The following is a 21,746-nucleotide window of genomic DNA, read 5'->3' as shown; positions in this document are numbered from 1 at the left end:
AATATAAAACCTCTAGTTCTGTAAAGATGACCTCAATGATGGTGTCACATTGTAAAAAGATTATATTTAGACAAAGACATGATCATTTTAAATGTTATTTCCTAAACTCAACCAGGAAATAAAAAAAGGTTTTAGTTAAGTGTTGTCATGGTTCTGACTGTTTTCTTTCTAACCTCAGAGTTATTACTGAGCTATACATTCATGGCTTGTGTGTCTCTGCTCTCCACTGAGCCTCCATCATTTTGCAGACATTCATCTATCTTTGTTAGATGATTCGAACCTTTCTTCTTTTAAAGGAAGGTGCTTCAGTTTGCAGCAGCACCAGCACACACAACTCATTGTCTCATCGGTCCCTTTCTGGACATACAAATAACCTTTGTTACGGTCATTTTTCTCTCTTTGTCGTCTGCCTCCCTCTATGACCCTTTTGCTGATATAACCTGATATTTTGAATTACAAAATGTTTCTTCTTCACTGGATGCTTCCTATAATGTGGGTGATGAGCCTGAGAATATACTTTAGACAAGAAACTCTTCCAGCCGGTAGCAACTACTGGTTTTAGTGCATTATTTCACTTTGGGGGCAGCACTGACATTTTTAGGTGCTATAATGTAGGATATACTTGAGGATGAATTCTTCAGTGCCACATAAACCTTTGCTCAGTATTTATCTTTCCTCCAACTTGTCTTCCCTTGTATTAATATTTTTTCTACACTTTACTCTGGTCTTTCTCTCAGAATAATACACTGAAAATTCATTAGGTGACGGTCAGTAGCAACTAGGGGAGTGGACTCTTAGTTAATCTACCATCACTTACCCAGCCCAACACTGCTGTTCTCCAGCAGGTAGCTCAGGTGGTCAAACATGGCTTTCTGGTTCTGGCGACTAATGCGGCAGAAATAGCATAAGAAACGGCAACAGCTGGCCACCATCTTTGGGAAGGCAATCTCCTGAGAAACAACACAAAACAAAGGTTAAAATTCAGAAAACTGTTTCACCTTGAAACCTCTTGAATCTGATTCTGTGTCATCCTCATTTTTATAAGTTAAGGGCTAAGTCTAAGGTTCAGTCTGAGCATAAATCAGCAGAGGAATTTTTCTCACTGCCAGAAATGCAAGTAAATTGCCAGAGGGATAGACAGACAACCGAGAGAGAAACACGCTGACCTTTCTGTCAGCAAATTGTAATCTACAAAAGTGCACCACACTGAAAACCACACTTATCAGGCAACTGTTGAACTTCGAATTGAGCCAAATGTTTCCTACTTTAAAAGCAGAAATCAATTTTGTCTATTGAATGTGTAGAATCTGGTGAGTAGTTTCTTTGTGCTGGATGTGTGCTTTCACTCTGCAACACATCTCATCTCATCTAAATTAGTGTAATTAAATCCATGACAAGAAAGAGCTTACACAAATCTTCCTCAAACAGAATAATCCTTAACTTTAAGTTATACAGCACCATACAGTGATTAAGGCAAGACTAGAAATTATCGCAGAGTAAATTGCATAGACCTGCCATATGCTTATGAGCTGTGGAGCTGCCCCTTTATATGGCCACAGTACACGTACATATCAAGTGACAGTCCTGAATTTATGTCTCAGACTGTGGTCAGACTGCCAGAGTCAGTCATCAGGGACTTAAAGTATCCCTGAGGCCTGTCTGTCTGAGGTTGAATTCATGTTGAGCTCTGGCCAATAGCATTAAATCCCTGCTGCCTCTTCCAGCTTCTGTCAGCAGTGTTTGAGATGTTTCCTTTAACCCTCACTTGCCATCCCATGCCTGGTTTACTCCTCTGTCATCTCTGCTACCCTTGTGGTTTTTCAGGGTATTAGGTTGGGTCACTTTATCCTCCGTGGATAAAGGGATTTTTTCTGAGCCTAATGAGCATCCAAAGTTTTGACAGGCTTAGTACAACTGTTTGTTTTTAAGTTTTACCTTTTCTAATGTTCATGTTGTCCATATTCAATAATCCATGTTCAGTTATCTCCCTGTTTATACTCAATAAGCTAAATAATTTACAGTTCAATATTACACAACATCACTTCATAACTAAGAACTAATTTGACATTTTTCTTTAAAATTTTCTAATATTTTAATCACACTTTACAGACAAAGGAAAATGATTTATAATTATTATAGAATAACCAATCCACATGGGTCTGTAGTAAAAAATAATAATTAGTTGCAGCCTCACTTAACTTTATTGGAAGGCCCAGTGTGCAAGATGCATCTTGCGCAAATTGCAACCAACTAAATGCTCCAACTGCAAAGCTGCAGTGGTTTTGAAAAACACAAAAGGCTATTCTAGAAGCTTAAAGATTATAATTCTGGCGATGTTCACATGTGGTGTCCAATGTTTGGTGTGACCTTTAAGGGCTACTGATTACAATACAATTTCTGAAGTTGAAAAATGTGGATTTGGCCAAATAAGTGTTAGATTTCTGAGGTTTATTCTGTAGCCAAAACTACAGATTGTACTCGGGAATATGGTCTGGTTGAATGATATTATGTAGTTAATGAACAGGTGTTAAACAGCATGTTTTAACTCCATTTATACAATTAATGAGGAGCTAACTTGTCTTTGATTACTGCTAATATGTAGATAATTAAACCACTGGAAATTTAAATAATACATGAAATGATAATATAGCATTGTGGGATGATGCCAGCTCACGTTTTTTTTTAGCTTGTTAAGAGTAAAACAAATAGATGTGAAAAAATGAAAAGATCTGGATTTCATGCAGGTTTGTTCATTAAATTTAAGAGCATGTCATCATCTGCAACAATACGAAACGATATGGAATTACATTTAAATAAAAAATCTGTGAAACTGAAAACTCTTGGTAAAGAGTTAACATTAATTCACTTTAGAGTTTCACCATTTACAGAATATGTATTGGAACACTTATGATTTGATATGTATTGTAGAAGAGTTCAATTTTCCATGCATCGAATGAAGAACTCGATGTGCAATATTATGTAACTGTGGAATATTATATGGTTAGCGCATATCTCTAACATTTCCACAGACTCTATTTTGCATCTTACATTGCATATAAGTTGACTGCTTGCTGCACTTTGTATTGTATATAGGTTCATTACTGCTTCTCTCTGTGATGGATTTTCTTTTTTCATTATGATGCTAAACGGAGAGCTGTTAAGCTGCTTTTCATTGTTTCTGCAAAAGAACTGAAAAACTTCACCCTCTACACCTTTTAGTTGCTGTCCAAGGCATTTCACACAGTTCAGATGCAGCATCTTTTAGAAGAAGGAATAACTTTCTTCAGTGTGGACTCTGATCTGCAGACCTCTTGACCTCCGAGCATAAATAAAGTAATGAATTGGATAATTTGCACCGAATCTCGGTACATCGAGCCTCAATGTTGCCACTCTTACCTGGGATTTGTCTCCTCCCAACACGTTGACCATGACCTCCATGACAGTCTCATGCATGCCCAGAACTCTCATCAGATTAGGATGTTGGTAGAAAACTTTATTGTTCATGATGTCACTAAAAACACAAAGTTATTCGTGAAGATCAAAGTATTGTAAATTCTAACATCCTAAAGTAGTGCATATTTCACAAAAAAAGTCAATTTTAAAAAGTATATTTCAATTTGGAAATACTTCCTAGTTATGGAAATATAGAATAACAGTCTGGCACCGTGCGTAACAGGGAACCTATATGCATTCACATTACCAGTTTTACTGTAGTTCTTAAAAAAGACAACTATCACTGCTTTTATAGCAGCATATTTTCTTACCCGAGTCCATCAATCATAAGTTTCTCCTCCTCTTTACCCATGCGTACTGACAGCAGAGACCTGATTTGACCCAGAGAGGCCAGCAGGTTAATAGCATCCAGCACGGATGCGGCACTGATGGTGTAAGATTTCTTCATGGCCCGGAGCAGTTCTCCGATGCCATCATACTGCCTCCTCAGCAGGCTGAACATCACTCTGACTAACTCTGGGTCCTGAATGTGAGACTCTTGAGCCCAGCTAGTTATGGTTTGAGAGATCAGCTCCTTCAGGTTGGCTACAGAGTAGAGATATACATGTGCACAAAAAGGTTAATGCTGTCAGAGTCTAATACTATGATCACTGAAAAATAGTAACTGTGAAATTGTTTTGATACATTTTGGAAAACGCTTTTGTAAATTGCTGAAAACGTGTAGCTAATAGGGATAATTGCCAGATTTTATGGTTCCTAATTATTTCCATTTGCCTTTCACCACTTAAAGATCAGACAGATGAGTGAATGGTTAGAAAATAAACAGGATGGAGAATATCTTACTGGCTGGAATACAAAAGGTGCTCTGAGTATTTCAATAGAAGGTTTTGATAAAGCCAAGAGGACAGCTAAATAATTGAATAGCAAGCATAATAAAACTTGTAGAATTTGCTCAGATGTCTCAGAGCAGCTGAGCATGAATTAGTTATGAATTTAATTTAAATGTACAGTAGATTTCCACATGGTGTCCCAGCTGAGCGCTATGAGAAGGGGATCTGCAGCCTTTTTATATGATAATTCTGGTGATGTTTACATGTGGTGTCTGGATGGTGAACCAGAAGATTTGGATGTAGCACGGTGTCCCCCGATATATTTTATTTGACAAATGTACCGACAAATAAATATATCAATATAGATATCTACCAGATATCAGTCATCATATTTACATGACATCAGGAAAAATTGAATAACTAAAACTGGACATTTGAAATAGATTTAAACATGTGAGTCTGACAGAAATCGTATCAAATCAAGTTTTTCAAAGATAGACTAACACAACCAGATATTGTATCTCCTGCATGTATACATGTGAATAGACTCAAACTGTCCCAAGCAAAAGAAAATTAGAAATGGTACAAATTACTACCAGCAAGCTAAATTGTTTGCCAGTTGATCTGGTCCATTACATAATGGATCAACAGGAAAAGGCCCAAATGCTCCCTTACGAGCTGTAAAGGGGCATATCGCCTGGTATCGCAGCAGGATTGGACATATTTATGTCACTAAATCAATTCCCCCACCTGTACTTGTATACTGGGACAAAGTAAACACTCAAATAACATGACCTAGTTTAGCTATAAGTGTAACTTTACTTAAAGGTACTCTCTGAAAAGAGAAAGTTAGAAAAAAAAGTTATTTAACCACAGGATTGGAAAAAGCAGAACCCATTAAATTATATGAATAACACCTGTTTACTATGCGGCTGACGCAGCCCATGTACCACATTTTACAATAACACATCTTTGTGCAACTTTATGAGTTGTGAGTTACGATAGTGTCTGACCTAGAGCCAAGAGATGAAGACTAAACAGTAGAAACTGACATACAGAGTATAGAGTCAAGTGGAAGTTAGTTAAAAGCACAGTAATTATAACAGTGGCAGAAGCCCCTGGCAAGTGAACATTCCCGTCACCACCGACGTCACTAACAAAGTAACTGCACTCAGCAGCAAAGATATGAAATTGTTTAAAAAAAAATAGATTGAGCAAAAACAATGAGGACATCTTTTTGCACCGATGAGGTGGAATGTTTGCTATCAAATTTGTGCTAAAAGCCAAGCTAATTGTCTAATGTAAACTGTACATGTTTCTGACACTGTGTCAGCAGTAAGACCAAATAAGTTGTTTTTCAGTTAAAATCAAAGAAGCCAGAAGGGAAGTGACAGCCTTTCATGGTCATTTGGGGGGGCTAAAAAATATAAATATGAAAAATGAAAATAATACAGACTAGAAATAAATGAATTAATCTTGACAAGAAATAGAAACACGCACCCCGTCTGGTAAAACTCACCACATATAAATCACGTACTTGACATTCAAGAAACCTTGACCAAAATGTAGGAATAAAAATTAATGGAATAAAAAAAAAAAAAAAGAAATCTGCAGCTGTTTAAATAGCAACTGTATATTTTGCATCACACTGCAATAGGACTGTAAAAAAGGTATGTTGGGAATCTGTGATGTCTAATCCCAAGACAATGCAAAAAGTGTTTATCATTAGGAAAAAACAGGCAATTTAGTGGGTTTTGACTTTGCAGCAGAGCATAAAATAAATAATCAGAGACAAACCCATTGAACTTTTACCAAGGTTGGTAGGAATTTGTCTTGCAAACTCCATCTTAATGACTCATTAAACTGTAATCTCACAGATGACAAGCAACAATAAAACTGGGCACTACCACAGAGACACTCACTGACCTGAGGTGATAAATTCCAAATCTATAACTAAGTCTTGCACTTCTCCAGATGATAACATTGTTATTTCAAAGCCGTCGCTGAACTTTCAGTGTGTAAGTCACAACATCTGTAGCAAACACAGGGGTCATATCCAAGCAGAATCCTAATGAGAGATGAGGCAGAGAGAGCAGGTTGCCCTGAAGGTGGATGTCTCCCAGATTCACATCTGCTCTGCGTCATCCCAAACCGAGGCTGGCAAGGGAGTCATAAGACAAAAAAACTGCACTGTCTGCAAGCTAATTTGCCCTTATGTCCAAAAAAGGTATCAAATGTAAGAACATTAATTATGCAATATCTAAATCAGACACCGAGTTAACATTACTATTACTGGCAAGTACATCTTTCCAAATTCTGTGAGGATGTTCATAATTCATCTTAAATAGGGCTTAATGACGAAGAAGAAAGGAACCCATTATCATAGAAACATTAGCTTTAACCATTATTATATCTGACATTTGAATAATGCATGAGTTTCTGAGTCCTTGTAAAACTAAAAAGGTAGCACAACTTAAAGTCAGATGTTATCAGCAGATAGAACAGATGCAATACTTTATTACATCATCTTTACACATTTTTCCTTGTTGTAATTCACAGTAAGAGATTTCCATTCCAGGAATAATGAATAAATCAGTCAGGTTTTAATAAAAACGATAACTTCTATGTTTTTGTAATAATAAATCCTAATCTTAGAGAAATCCCCACAGTTGGAAGTGTTTCGGTTGATTGGTGTTATTCATCAAATACGTTAAATTATTTAATCTTACAAAAATCTGATCAGACAGTAATATAAAAAGGTAGCGCAGGTCTGTCAGAAATCCTCTGGGATCACATCATCATCATTTCATTTATGAAACTTCAATAATGCAGTCTCAGAGTGGGAGGTGGAAAAAGACATTAAGAACTCCTGCAAAGACTTTCCATTAGTCTTCCATTATTTCAACATAAAACCATGCCTTCAGAAAAGGGCAGCGAACACAATGTTGAAAACCACTGACCCTGAATTGGAGATTTACAGCTGCTGCGAGGTGAGTGACGTTCTGCAACATTTCTGATAGATAATTTAAAAATAAAAAATAAAAATCAGTCCTCCTTTAATGATTTTGCAATGTCAGTGCGGCGTTTAATGACAAATGTTCTATATCCTCTGCATGTAATGTCATTAAGCATTTAACCTGTGGCTTGACAGCAATCCTGTACATTACTATATGTGAAATGTTTTTCAATTTATAAAATTACAAAACACTTAAAAAGGTCGGAGATTTATGTGATCAACACCCCTTTTTACGCACCAGAATTAACATACATCTGCAGTTTATTTTACATGTGAATAAACCTGTTAAATAAAGTAGACTTCATTTTCCATTGCTGGAAGCAGTATGGTTGCCCTAAGTGAGCTGGTAACATACAGTACCCCCTTACGTACAATATAAAGGGATAGCATTTGACTAACCTACAGACTTTTGGAGGGCCACAGATACTGATAAACATGACTTTTTGAGAAACACTTCCTTATTTTAGACAGCAAGACAGGTGAACCCTTCACATCAAGACTGGTACTTAAAAGGAGCCAGTTGCTGTGCAGAATAGTAAAATAGATGTGTTGCATCCCTTTTCATCCACTGTTTTGTACTTCTGTTTGTTTCAGGCTCACCATGTGAGATGAAGTAGTAGTAGTAAATTTATTAAGTGTCATATATGTCATTGGGAATTTGGCTGTATTCATATACAGTTATGCATTACTGTGTTTACAAAAAGAGGCAAAAATATGTGCAGAGCACCCACGTCCATTCGAGTCCAACCTAGTTAAAGGTGTAGATGCAGGGTTAAATAAAGCTACAACCACACGACCTGGGTGTGTTAGTCCACTTTGGAAAAGCATGATTTAATACGATTTCAGTCAGACTAATGTATGTACATGCATTTTTAAAGTTTTGGTTAAGCTAACCCAATTCCTTTTGTTTCTTTTATAGTACAACACTGTATGAAGTGATCAGAAACTTCTTAAAAAAAACCAAAACATTTTTAGCTCACAAGGATATTTTCATGTAGGGTTAACAGGAACTTACTTGGGGCAGCCTGCTCCATCTCTTCAGGAGCCTCTTCTGTCTTCTGAGGTGGGCCTTTGATCTTGTAGAGCAAAGCCAAGAGACGACCTTTTATTGAAGTGTCATGCTCTTCCTCTTCCTCCTCTGCAGGAATTCCTGCAAGGACAAACACATTTCGGGCAATTTTAATGCACTTGCTGAACTGTTTAATGACTGAAAGAAAACTACACCCAATCTTGATGTCAATTTCACAAAATGATGCGTGATGCAAGATGAGGGGCATGACTCATACGAGTCAAACATCCGATCAAGAACTTAATATTGTTCAAGGAAAACAAAAGCTGTTACCAAAGTAAACAGAACAAAATCAGATGTTGTGAAAATAATCCAAAATAATGTGTTCAGACATCTGTGAGTTGAAATGCTCAAAATCTACATAATAATCTACTGAGTATGCAGTTGGACTCTACCACAGTGCAGGCGTAATTCTTCATGGAAGGTGTTGAGTTCATCCTGGACCTCCACAGGGCAGGGACAGTCCTCCCCTGCGCTGAAGTTCAACAAAATGTTGATCTGCAGAAAACACAAAGGAAATAAACAAAAAAAGCGACAGGGTTAGAAAAAGAGAGTCATGGGAAATATAAAAATAGTTTGAGAAGAGAAAGGAGGAGAAATGAGTAAACAAGAACACAGCGGTATTAAAGAACTGATAAAGGACGGCATAGAGACAAGTGGCCACATACGACATGGCATTATCTTTTCAGGTCACAGTCAACAGTGTGACTATCATCTCCTGCAATAAGTGCTGTCAAAGGTTTTCCTGATACTATGTGTCCATTCAACACAGAAATAGTCTCAACTATTTCATATCAAGTCTAGTAATAAGCAGAAAGTAAGACACTGAAGTAACTCACAAAAACAATTAAAACACTAATGAAAAGGTACTCTAAAAGCTACAAATTTGCTGTATTGGCTATATGTCACAAGCTAATAATAAAACACTAAATATAAATGAGACGCTTCCACAGTCAGCAAATACAGATTCCAGTTTAATTTATCCTGATGTCTATTTCTGGCAGAACTTTTTAATAAACCATTGGAGGAACATGGAGCGATCCCCTGCTGCTGAGCACCACCAGCTCTCTCAGGGATCACAGTGTTGCTGTAGGCATGCGTTTCGCTACATGGTGCTACAACTCAGAGGATGGACATTTCATTTCTTTTGTTTTTTTTAACACTTTGCAGGCCTTTAAAACTCTGGCTTAAAGATGATTGCAACTTTACTTACTTGGCAGCAATAAGGAATATTGTATTGATTTCTGAGGGTGTGTTCACACTTGACAAATTTGGGGCTATAAAAACAAAGTGATACAGTTGCTCTGTTGGTGCAGAATATTTGTAGAACTGCGACTGTGTCATCTGAACTTTGTTGCAAACCAAACAATCTTAAACCAACACCCACATGTACAGTGCCTGATTCTTTCAAATTTACCTTCTTCTAAACATGGATAAAAGCTATTTTGATCACAGTTTGGCAGAGACATCAGAACTACCTTTTCCTAGGACTGTGTGCAAGTGTGCAAGTGTGTGCATGCAAAGCAGGAACTCTTGCTGTTATTTTGACTCCTTTATACATTTGCAAACATAAATCAGAGAAGCTGTTCAGTCAGGATGCAATCATATCCATGTTTTTTGTTTTTAAAATCAGGATTGTTTTGTTTAGGTATAAAAAAAATCCAGCATTAACCAGAAAGCAAACTGTCCAGGACATAAAACTCTAAACTACGACGGTCAACACCCCCTTTAACTCACTAATCTAGTTCAGAGAGATGTAAGTTGTTAAATGGAACATACTCTTAACCTGAAGCAGCTTTACACTCTGACTGACTCTTTATTTGATTTTTAGCTCAAAGTACAACTAAGATATTTGAATACATGCCAATATGTGTTGTTTTTTGTGTTTATTTCAGTATTGGTTTTCATTCCATCCCCAGCTGAGGTAACAGCAAAAAATGGGATGTGATAATGCACCTTACCAGGTGGCTTCTTGTTTTCTGTCTTCTGGGTGTCACTGGAAACCACAATTTCTATTTTCTGTGTCCTCTGCTGGTTGAAAAAGGATTTCTCATTTCAGTAAAATCTACAGTAATACTTGATAAGATCTAAACCAAAACAATCCTTTTAGTGTTTTTTCATAAAATGTTAAATACCATTAAACTAAATAGCTTTATTGGAGAAATAGATGAATACATTGAGTGTGGCTGTTCTAATTACAAAGTAGACGGTAGACAACAACTTGGAGTATGAAAGGAAGGCTCATTAAAGAAGTCTCCAAGAAGTCTCATCCTCCAGATGAAAAAAAAAGACCCCATTCAGAGGAGACTCTAAGGTCTAAGGGAAAAGGAGATCAACCTTTTCATGTCAGTGAGCATGGATAGTGATTTCTCTAGAATGTGAGACAGCTGATTGCCACGATGGAGTAATATGATCAGAATATATTCTCAATCTGACCTGATGTACATTTTTTTTTTCCAAAACAGCCAAAAACCACCTCAAGTGAGTACAAAGTAAGTGTTTTTGCCAGTTCCAGTACCCTTCCCTGATGCCCACATAGTGACAGAAATCCAACAATTATTTGTTTAGTATTTTGTTTTTCTATTTGTGTGTGTGCAACAACCTCAGACTCCTCTATGAGTATGTGTATTCATAGTATGTCTACAGACTTTTACAATGCATCCTGACCTTCAAACTTGAAATTTAAAAAGCTGGACACAACCCAAAATATATCCCCCTTTTGGGACGACTAAAATGTCTTGCTTTTAAATGCCAGACACTTATCTCTACTGCACGTCCAAAATGTTCAATGCATCTTCACATACGACCCAGTCTACTTTCGGGAATTCCATGTGAAAGTAAAAACAGAACTAAAAACTAAAAGGCACCAAGGGAACCAAACCCTTATATTATGGTAGGGATTTTTTAGGGTGGTATTGTTCTGCTGTTCTGGCCTTGAACATAAATTAAGTCTCAAGCAGAATTCAAAATATCTCTCATATATTAGCTCCACTGCAGGGCCATACCTGCTCCTGTGGGGGTGAACGAAACTCTTTGGTTTTCTTGGCAGTGACAGCGGCAGACATGTTGAAAGCCAGCATTAGCTCATTGTAGCGGAACTTCTGATTGTACTGCAGCTTGGAAACAAAGGCGTCGGAGAAAGAGACGATGGCTTCAATGCGGTGCCTCAGTTCACAGTCACAGAAGTAGTGTAGCAGCTCACACATCTGAAAAGGACAGACATCCAGTCAAGAAATTTAAAGGTTTTTTTGTATCTTTTTAATCATTTTACTCATAGGCATTTTATTGTGTTTTTAACCTCGTGCAGGGAGAAATGCTTTATTTCATCATGTAAGTACGGAAATTTCTTTCATTTTGTTCTATTATTCACAGCATTTTGTCACTAATGTGTACATTAGTATTCTATCATTATCTTCTTCAGTCATGCAGATGAACCAGATAAATCATAAAAGCACTGAAATTCTGACAAATGAGAAATTAGTGTACCAAATCGATAAAGGCAAATAAGAAAGGCAGATTTAATTAAGACCTTGGCATAAAAATTCATGGACTCCGTTTTATACAATAATTTTCAATCATCAGTCTTGTTCAATGAAAATAAATGTGACTGCATTTTTTATGATCCTTTTAATCACCTGGCGTTTGACAGACTCGGGCAACGACTTCTCCAGCAGACCTTTCACAGCTGGTTTGCCCTCTTTGGTCTCCTCCTCTCCTGCCTCCACAGCCTTCTCCTCATTCTTGCTCACCTCCTCCTTCTCTCCCGCCACAGCCACCTCATTCTCCTTCACTTCCTCACCCTCCTTGGACTCCCCAAACACGTTGGGGTCAATCAGGAGGAGAATTAGCCTCACCTCTTCACTGGTTAGGACTCCCATGATGAGCAGTGTTCCAATAAGCTTCAGGATGGGAACAAATTGGTACTCTAAACTCCCGCCTACCGGGTCTCGGATGTGGGAGCCTCCACCCTGCACTGCTTCAGTGAGCATGCTGATGGCTTTCTCTTTCAGGGTGCCCAATGGGATCTGGGGGCTGTAGAGGTACTGGTGGCGTTTAGTGTTGATGATGCCGACTGGGGAAAAGTTGGCTCGAGGTTTGAGAGAGGTGCTCAGGTCAACACCAGGCAGTGAATGCCGCTTGGACTCATCTGGGAATAGCTTGATGGAACGTGTCTCATCCGTCACAGGAATAATGAACTCGTTGTTCATCATTAGGCGAGCGTCCTTCGCCGTCTCAAGATGGATGCTGAAAATAAAGAATAAGTTTAATAATTACATGTATCTGGAGGTTAAAAATAACCTCCAGATAAGTGTGCCATTAGTGAGATTTCTACAGTCCCATTGCTCAAAATATTGCATGAGTGGGAAGTAACAGGGTTGTTGATCAATATACATATCCACAGAAATGCTGACTTCTTCAACCCTAGGAACTCAAACTTCTGAAATACAACCCGCAGCCACAAAAATGTGAACGACTTCCACTTAGAATAGTCTTTTCTCTGATCGAAGGAGGCACCAAGTTGTTGAACAGGATGTGAGCTGGCAGCAGTACAAACACATCAAAGACGCACTATTATGATATATTGGACAAAAGCACTTTTTTGTTTTGATTTATTTTTTACCATTCCATCACTTTAGCATTTATGGTGATGGATTTGACACCAACATCGTCAGACATTAGTACACATATTGTCTGTTTTTTTTCCACTTACATAGCAGCTGATGTTAAATTCTAATTCTTGCAGTAATGTTTACTTTCATTTTCCATCTCTGGCAGCAGCATTCATCATCTTTCCCATAAAAATCTTTGCTATTTGTATGCTTTTAGAGATGTAGACAAACAACTTATCAAAATCCAGCACAACCTGTTCTGTAAAGTACGATAATGCACCTTATGAGGACATTGTAGAAGCCTTCTCTCAGCATCCCAGAGAGGTACTGGTTATCAATGGTGTAGAGAAGCTGTGATTGGTCCAAATGGCTGCAGAGAGCGTGAGCTACACGAGTGTTTCCCAGAGCACAGAGGGCACAGTACAGCTTCAGTGTGTGGTAATGGAATTTCCTCAGGTCTTCATGCTCTGATATCTCCAGGATGTCCAAACACCTGAAGAAAAGAATAAGTTTTTAAACAGCAAAAAATAACAGAAATAACCAGTTCAATTAGACATTAATAATAGTAAACTGTTGGAAGTCTTTATGCAGTGCGGTTATAAAAGGTGACCCCAGTGCTTCCTGAGAAATTCTTGACATGATGTAAGCACAGCTGCTATTAATGTCCATTTTAATCACTGCACGGACAGTAATGAAAAAATAAACAAAACTGTGCAAACTGCAGACGGCCATGTGCACCAGGGAGTCACCCCAATGCATAATTTTTCTTGGGTTTTGATACTGTCGTTCTAGGAGAAACATTAAGACACACAAATGTCATTGAGTGCTTTTCATAGTTCTAACATGGCCTGGTTCTCAGCTGCTTTTAAGTTGGCATTTGTGAGAAATATGAGAACAGATACTCCTATTCTCAAAGCTATTCCTGAAGTCTACTCTCTCCTCTTCTTCTTGTGGTGCATTTAAGGGATTGGACAATCCTCTACAAGTGCAGAGGGACACTGGTTTCAAGTCCTGGGAAGAGAAAGGCTTAATGAAAAGCAACCAAATTATCTATTATCCGTCTACTGGCATCCATCCCTTTTACCGTTTCTCTGCTAATTACATAATACATTACAATACAAGTTCCACAAAAAGCACTTGCATACCTGTAACCCAAAACTGTATTCACAAATAGTTACCAAATCACTGCTGACTTAATTCCCCATAAACTTTTTCAGTTTGTTAACATCTCAGTATGGTGTTTTTTTGGAGGTTTTCTTTTCCGTATGTGTTAAAAGACATAGCACAAGCAGAATCAACTATCAACACCACGGCTGAGAATTTCTGCTTTGAATCAGATCAATGCGAGCCAAACTGATGTCTTCCCCTGGAAGAGATGTCTCCTCCTCTCACCTCCTCTTTTGAGTCTGACCCAAAAAGCAGTTGGGTTTGCTAATCTTATCTTGAGGACTAGATGCTACTCCAGCCATTTATCTGGGAGACATCACAAGTATGAGAGGTTATGTCTGTAAGTTTATTTCTTTTTAATGTGTTTTCTCTCTTTCCCACTTTCATTCACAATTTATTCCACTGGGGAAAAAGCCAGGAGCAGTGCCTCAAGCAGCCGCAGATCAGCTGTATTTCCAGGCTGTGTCCACCATTTGCCAGGGGAAAAAACACTGTCTGTAGCACACTGTAGCCTACAAGGAAGCTATTTTTTCCTCAGGGAGGTGGCTGCACACCATGTCACACATTAGCCTCTCAAGTAATTAGACATGGGCAGGCTGTTTCTCCTTCCTGGACAGACAGACCAGCACAGCTGTACTGTTGTGTCAATGAAAATTAACTAAGTGCAAGCAGTTGCTGCATCTTATGTGAAAAGCCCTTGATGTTGCCGAAAGGCTGAGATGTGGGTGTAGCTCATTAGCAAACTCATAGTTCCCCACTCACTGGATGAGGAAGAAGTTGGAGAGTCGTGTACCAACCAATGTTAAAGCCACATGAGGCTTTTTTTTCTCCATGGGCAATTAATAGACCAGTCATGTACTGCTGGTTAAAGTAAATTTTTTCTAAATTTTTCCGATTACCTGTTCTCCTCAGGTATATGTACAGCCATCATCTGCAGAGGTTCCAGACACTGGACCACCCAGCCGTGCCTTTCACTGACTCGAGCCGTCTCCACATTCAGGAAGGTGTTCGGCATCCGGCTCCAAAGCACGGCCACGATGGTCTGAACATCCAGTCGTGGTGGGCACTGTGGCACTGGGTTCTTGTGTTCACTCTTGAATATGGCAGATGACAGTGGCATGGCATCCTGGGATCACATGATGAGGAGTGAAGAGTAAGAAATGTAGAAATAAAGAATACTTCCTAAATCTTTAGCTAAGTCTGTTAACTTTCAGCATTAGATTGGGATAGAAACAAACCTTTGTCTTCACAAACTCAAACTGGAAGAGGTTTGCGCTGGTCGGACGTACAAACACAGCTGGGAAGAGCTTGGTATTTGGCTCCACCTCAAAACAAACAAGGCAAAATTATTCACATAGAATATAAACTCAATTCAGTCTAGATTAACAGCTGATAGATCAATTATATTTATTAAATTCAAAAAAATAAAATCATCTAAAAATAAAAGTTCATCAACACATCCATGACAGAAAGACACCTGGACCTAAAAGTATTTGTGATTATTGTTATTGTCTTTTTTGGAGCCATGATAATCAGCACAGTGCTCTTGTGGTGTCAGATCGGATTGCCAAACAAATGGATGGCCAACATCTTTTATCCTCTAAACTCCAGGATTAACTGGTTTTAAATCCAAGTTCAATGAGTTTTACTTGGTGCACTGATGAGAACCATCACAGACTTACAAAGAGACAGAACAAACCACCAGACCTTTGATATGGTAATATGACTAGAATTTTTTATGAAGTTGAAACCCTCTTTATTCCTCCAGAGGACTGCTTCATTTGAGAACGCCAATTTCCAACTACATTAAGCAATGAAAAGAGGACGTAAAAACAAAAAGCAGAGAAGAATAAGACATGGGTGATAGAAGCTTATCAGTGCCCTCTTTTTTACATCTAATCTGGTATTTGATGGCTTAAAATCCAGAGATCAGCAAAGTGGCATGATGATTAACAAGTCTTTCTTATAACTGGTATTAAAAAAGATAAGAATTCAGCTGTATAACTTCCCAACTGCCTTTTTACAGATCAGATTTATTGCAATGCAAATTTGTTTTTGAAACCTGAAAGGACTATAGATAGAAAGATCTTTTTGAGTGGGTGTAAATCATACAAATATGTGGTGAGACCTTCATTTCAACAAAATTCTTTTTGTTTTGCCTTTAGGCTGAATTGTAAGGCTGAACGACAAAGGATACGGTAAATAAAGAAAATAATAAAACTGTAGGTATATTATGATATATCTATCATTGGAGGAAAGAAAAAATAATGCCATATTCATTTTTAAGTTTTTGAGCCAGACTGCTCCAGAGCTTCTTCTGTGTCCAATTGTTGGTCCCTACTGTGCTCATTTACCTGATATGCTGTAGGTAGTTCCTTCCCATTGGCAGTAAAGCAAACAAGGCCAGTGGCGAGGTCGACCAGACAGCCAATCTCCAGGTCAGAGTTGGAGCGACTGGAGGATGACGGGCCGACGGCGTCTGCTGCGCACACCATGTAGCAGTTGCCCCTCTGAACACTGCAGCAAAACAACCGTAGTAAAAATTTCAGCATACATACCATAAATACACGTGAATGTAGATATCCACTGAGACTTGTGCACAATACATTTTCATTATGTCAACAATCAACAGATCAACATTAAAGTGGGACTTCTGCCTCATTCATATTAATTCTGTTTCACTCAGAAGCTCTCATTTCCATTTTACTCCTCTGAATACTAAATAAGAGTAGAGAGCATCTGTTAAAACATAAGTCAATAAGTGTCTGGTTATATTAGCTAAAGGAGGACTGACAATCTAACATGAAATCATTAACATGGAATTATATCAATCTAAAATTCAGGTTAAGCATGCTGATCTAGACAAAGTATCATGGTGTTTTTTGGCATCATTTGCTTTGGTGTACCTGTAGAATAATACTGTAACCCAGATTTCTGTACAGGTTTCGAGTCATATTGTAAAACCTGTGGGGGTCAGCATCATAACCAAGGTTAATTGCAGAGATACAGCAAAGTAAACATGACTAAATTAAGATTATCTAGAAATTAGCAAAGGTTAAATACTTCCAATCCCTTCCAAAACCAACTGCTGATCTGGCCAATCATGAGCTACAACTGAGCTGCTGGTGGTGACTCATGCATCAAACACAGATACCACCTGCGTCATCTATTTCTTTGACTGGTCATGACTAGCATGGCGACGCTAATGAGCAGTAACTGGTAATCAGTTATTTTACTGTATCTAATCAGGTGCTGGGTTCGACAGGAGTGTAACTCCAGCTATAATATCTGCTGATTTCTCAACAGTCTTAGTCATTTTTACTGTGCAATATGGAGATGGATAGCCTAATGGAATAACTGGAGCGTTCTCCTTCAGAGAGAGACAAACTTCACTGTTCCTTAAGAGGTCCAACACTTTCACATGCACGCAAAAGCCACTTATATTATCATTATGTGGCACTTGATACACACAAACAGTGTGGCTCATGGTTCCAAAATGACAGCTGCAGCAAACCACTGCTCTGAGGCTAAGACCAGGGGAATAATCGCATGCCAAACCGACAGCACAGAAATAAGCATCATTCTTTATTTAGATATCTGTGATGATGGTTTTCTTTAATTCAGAATACATGATATATGGAGATTTTAAAATATTGCTATGGCTTCATCAAGAAATGACTAAATCAGGAAGCTGTATTTGTGATATTACATTAAGATCTATTTGCAAGGGTGATTATTATACAAAATATAAAACCATGATTCTGATTATAAAAAAAATTATGATTGCTAATTAGACAGAACTTATTGCATCTTATGTGATAAGTCCACAATATAAATAAGCTTTTTTTTCTTGAGATTAGTGTACAATTCAAATTCCTATGTTTCAACATATTAAATTCTCCTGCAGCTCCCACTTCCATCCTACTCTAATAGACAAACTTTGTTTCGACTTTTAACTTGACCTTCAATAAGCTGGCAAAATGACAAAAGTGTTACTGTGAGAATTTAGAAAGGAGTAACCAGTGAATGGAGAGGATATGATACAACATAACATCACCACAAAAAATTGATCATGTCGTATGCTTGAGGGCTCCACACATAATAAGACTCCCAGATTTCATATAAACTCCAGATATTAAAAATCCTGCAGCTTGCCTCTCATGGACCCGGCCCCTCTCGTCTCCCAGGGTGACAGTGACTGTTCGCGTTACACTGAGACTGAAGTTCTTGCTGTAGTAGTGGTAGTCAGGTGTGACCCAGCCCACCCACACAGAGGCAGGGTCCTGTCCAGCAAACACTCTGACACAGTGGCCATACTGAAATTAAACGAAAAGGTCAAATGGGAAAATAGGTGTCAAAAGTGAATAAAGACTAAGAACTCAGTGTGACATTTCACATGCATCTGTAAGAGAAAATGTTGATTTACAGTCGTGATGCTGCCATAGTCAATACTTCCATCTTCTTTTGGAGGTTGGCTGCAACAACAAAAATAAGTGCAGACTTAAGGATCGTAAAAACCACATGAATCTTTCTGCAACTTAAATCAGATCTAGAAATGAAACACAAATTCAGACAATGACACAATCGAGTGTCTGACCTGAGTTTCAGTGATTCGTCCAGTAATCTGTCTGCAGAATAAAACTCCACAGGCATGCTCAGTCTACAGTAGACCATATCATTGTTGCTGTTCTGGGTACCAAATGTCTTATGAGTGACCTTAAGGCAAGGAGGGCTGTCAACAGTTCCATCGATCCTTGTCACCTGGAGAGTCAAGAGGCAGAAGGAAGGAATAAAAACCCAGAAAAAAAACACAAATAACCCGTCACTGCCATTAACCAGTGACTAAGAATGTCACTGGCTATAAAATTAATTGTTATAAATATAATTCCCTACCCCAATATGCATGTGTTCCTGGGGTACGTTGAAAAAGGTGGGCAGGCGCTTGCTGAACCACATGGTAATCTCTCTGTTCATGTTGACAGCAAAGGGCTCAAAACCTTCCTGGAGACCGCACATGGTGTAGTACTTAAAAGTGCTGGCATCTTTGCCAAGGTTCATGTGGCCGATCTGAGACATGCCAAGGCTGCACACTGGGATGAAACCTGAGGGCGGACAAATTATATCAGTTGATTTGACTGTTAAAAGTTTAAATAGATAGATAAATAAATAGAAATGATTGCGACAAAAAAACATGCATGTCTTTTTAGGCATTTCAATCTTTCCCTCCATACTTTAAAGAATCTTTACTGAACAAGATTAAAATATCATTGCACATTCACTTAAAGAGTAATTTCTATGGGATCTTTCAGCCCACCATTAAATGATACATCGAATTATCCTGAACTATCTACCTCGTCCTGCAGGATAGTTAATTTACAGAGAAATGAGCCAGTGACGTTGTTAAAAGGCCTAATTATTAACATTTTGTACTTTTTTTTTTTAGCCTCATATATACAAACTAACCCAGTTATAATCCTGGAGACACTGAGGTGAAAACACTGAATACATGTAGGAACTGAAGCTCTTAGACTGACTGAAATCCAGAGCACTCACCATCCTCTGTCTCAAAGTCGGTGAAGCAAAGCTCAGAACCCTTGCCTGTGATAAGGAGCTCTCCGTTCAGGGTGAAAATCATGGATTTATCTTCCATATTGATCATGCAACCAACCACATCACCCTTTTTCCAAGGATTTCCAAAGTAGCGGCTGCCTGCATGCATCCGCCGACCCTTGAGAAGTGAGGTGAAGATCATGGTGAAAATCAATGATATCTTAAAGACTGTTTAAAAAAAATTGTATCAGGAAGAACAAACAGCTCTGGCTATTCAATCTCCATAAAGATGTTCTTATATGCAAATATGCTCTGGGCTCTGAAAGAAAGCACACATGCAATTAACCTTGTATCCATCGAAGACATAGGCTTGGTCATCCGATCCTAGTTCCACATCAGGTCTGCAGCCTGGTCTGGCCCAGCCAACCCTCATATCACCTCCACTCAGGACCTCAAACTCAAAGTACCACTTCCCAGTCTTTACAGCATACGTCTGCTCCACACGGAAGAAGCGGATTGTCTCTACGCTCTGATTGTCTGATACATGTACCACTATGGCCAGAAAAAAAAACAAAGAAATCTAGGGCTTTACATGACGGAACATGTCATGTTGATCCAACAATGTTGTTAGACTGTGGAACAACAGAAAGGTGTCTGCTTATTTTTTTACACTGTATTTGTATATATTTTAACAAAAAAATTCTCACCCTCCTGGTCTGGGGGGTCAATGTCATATCCATATCCAACCATTGTCCTGATGGCCTCTCTCAGACTGTCTCGGTTAGATTTCTTAGTTCGCTCGTCCAGTAAAGCATATGGCACCAGGCGAGGATTACGTCTGCTCTTCAAATCCTGGCACAAACAAATAAAATAAGATAATGCCTTCAGGTATCTATCCATGCTGGCTGTGCGCTCTTATGAGTAATAACGAAGGCTTAATAGGAGTGATAAAAATAACCAGAAAAATAATTAATGTATTAAGACGCTTTATCATTCTTAAACCTTTTTGAAAATTCAACAGGCAACAGGTTATCCATTCATTTTTGACCATTACCTCGTTTGTGTGAAACTAAGCCATTCAACATTAATGGTCTGAATCAGCTTTCATCACTTTCCAGTAAACAGATACATTTGGGTCTATTCTGGACACTTTTGGCACTCATGGCTCAATTATGGCATTGTCAAGAGTTATTTGAGCCAGAAGTGGCAAGAAATTCATCTTAACTTATGTTGCAGGGCCAGATCTAGCAAAGAAATGCGGTTTTGAGCCATGTCTCCGTGTCTGGTGGATCTGTGGCTTATAACATATGTCTGAATCTCAGTGTAGGAAGCCACATTACCCTGAGTCAATGCTGTGATTCAAAGCCAAAAGTGTGCAATAAAAAATGCTGCTGATGTATGCATTACCAGGGATATCTGGGTGCCATCAGCTGGCTGCACACAATGCAGCACTAAAAATAAATTGCATAACATTTTATTCTTTTTGCAGTTGGAGGTATATCTAGCCACCTTATAAAAGAAGGATGACCACCCACTCCTCCTGTGCTCCATCTGCCTCTAAATGAAAGAAATCTGACAACCTCATTTTCAGCCCTGAGTGTTGGTTCACTTCTGAACACAACAGCCTTGCAACACATCTGTAAGAGGTACACTGCTACTAGAATTAAACTTCAGGCTATAGCTGGTGGTCATGGTATACATTTTCTTTTCTTTGCAAAATCCTCTTTATAGATTTGAGGACAATGACATTGCTAGTAAGTTTTAAAGATGCTGTCAAATGTTATTTACTGTTTGACAACTACATGTATTGTAGCTGGTTTTGAATCATGCATGTTTAAGGCTAACTTTTTGACTCAAAGTTGAACTAAAAAGTAATGCTGCAGACCAGAAAAATCTCCTTTTGCAAACCAAGTTGAATCCAAGATTCGTTCTTTAAACAAGAATATCGGACATTTCCATCCAATCATTATTGATAATAGACACCTCACTGGACATTATTCATTACCTAATAACTATTTTCAAATCTAAAGTCAGCCCCTTTCATAGTGAGA

General features: G+C 38.4%; 1 protein-coding gene across 2 annotated transcripts in view; it reads right to left on the bottom strand.

Annotated features, from left to right (window-relative positions):
* Positions 1-21,746, bottom strand: part of ryr3 (ryanodine receptor 3) — a 116,014-nt gene that overhangs the window by 44,477 nt on the left and 49,791 nt on the right. For both annotated transcript variants that reach the window (XM_072362402.1, XM_072362401.1), the window contains 18 exons: positions 20,403-20,547; positions 20,042-20,247; positions 19,699-19,873; positions 19,039-19,247; positions 18,743-18,906; positions 18,572-18,620; positions 18,301-18,461; positions 16,500-16,662; positions 15,384-15,470; positions 15,045-15,271; positions 13,259-13,471; positions 12,004-12,613; positions 11,374-11,574; positions 8,764-8,866; positions 8,315-8,449; positions 3,765-4,038; positions 3,397-3,511; positions 818-950 (listed from right to left, as the gene is read on the bottom strand). In XM_072362402.1, coding sequence (XP_072218503.1) covers positions 818-950; positions 3,397-3,511; positions 3,765-4,038; positions 8,315-8,449; positions 8,764-8,866; positions 11,374-11,574; positions 12,004-12,613; positions 13,259-13,471; positions 15,045-15,271; positions 15,384-15,470; positions 16,500-16,662; positions 18,301-18,461; positions 18,572-18,620; positions 18,743-18,906; positions 19,039-19,247; positions 19,699-19,873; positions 20,042-20,247; positions 20,403-20,547 — 3,370 coding nt within the window. The remainder of the gene's footprint in view (positions 1-817; positions 951-3,396; positions 3,512-3,764; positions 4,039-8,314; positions 8,450-8,763; positions 8,867-11,373; positions 11,575-12,003; positions 12,614-13,258; positions 13,472-15,044; positions 15,272-15,383; positions 15,471-16,499; positions 16,663-18,300; positions 18,462-18,571; positions 18,621-18,742; positions 18,907-19,038; positions 19,248-19,698; positions 19,874-20,041; positions 20,248-20,402; positions 20,548-21,746) is intronic.

Source organism: Leuresthes tenuis, unplaced genomic scaffold (assembly GCF_036924035.1).
Source record: "Leuresthes tenuis unplaced genomic scaffold, fLeuTen1.0.hap1 SCAF_13, whole genome shotgun sequence".
Taxonomy (NCBI): domain Eukaryota; kingdom Metazoa; phylum Chordata; class Actinopteri; order Atheriniformes; family Atherinopsidae; genus Leuresthes; species Leuresthes tenuis.
The sequence above is the reverse complement of the archived record's forward strand: the minus strand, read 5'-3'. Positions and strand labels throughout refer to the sequence as shown.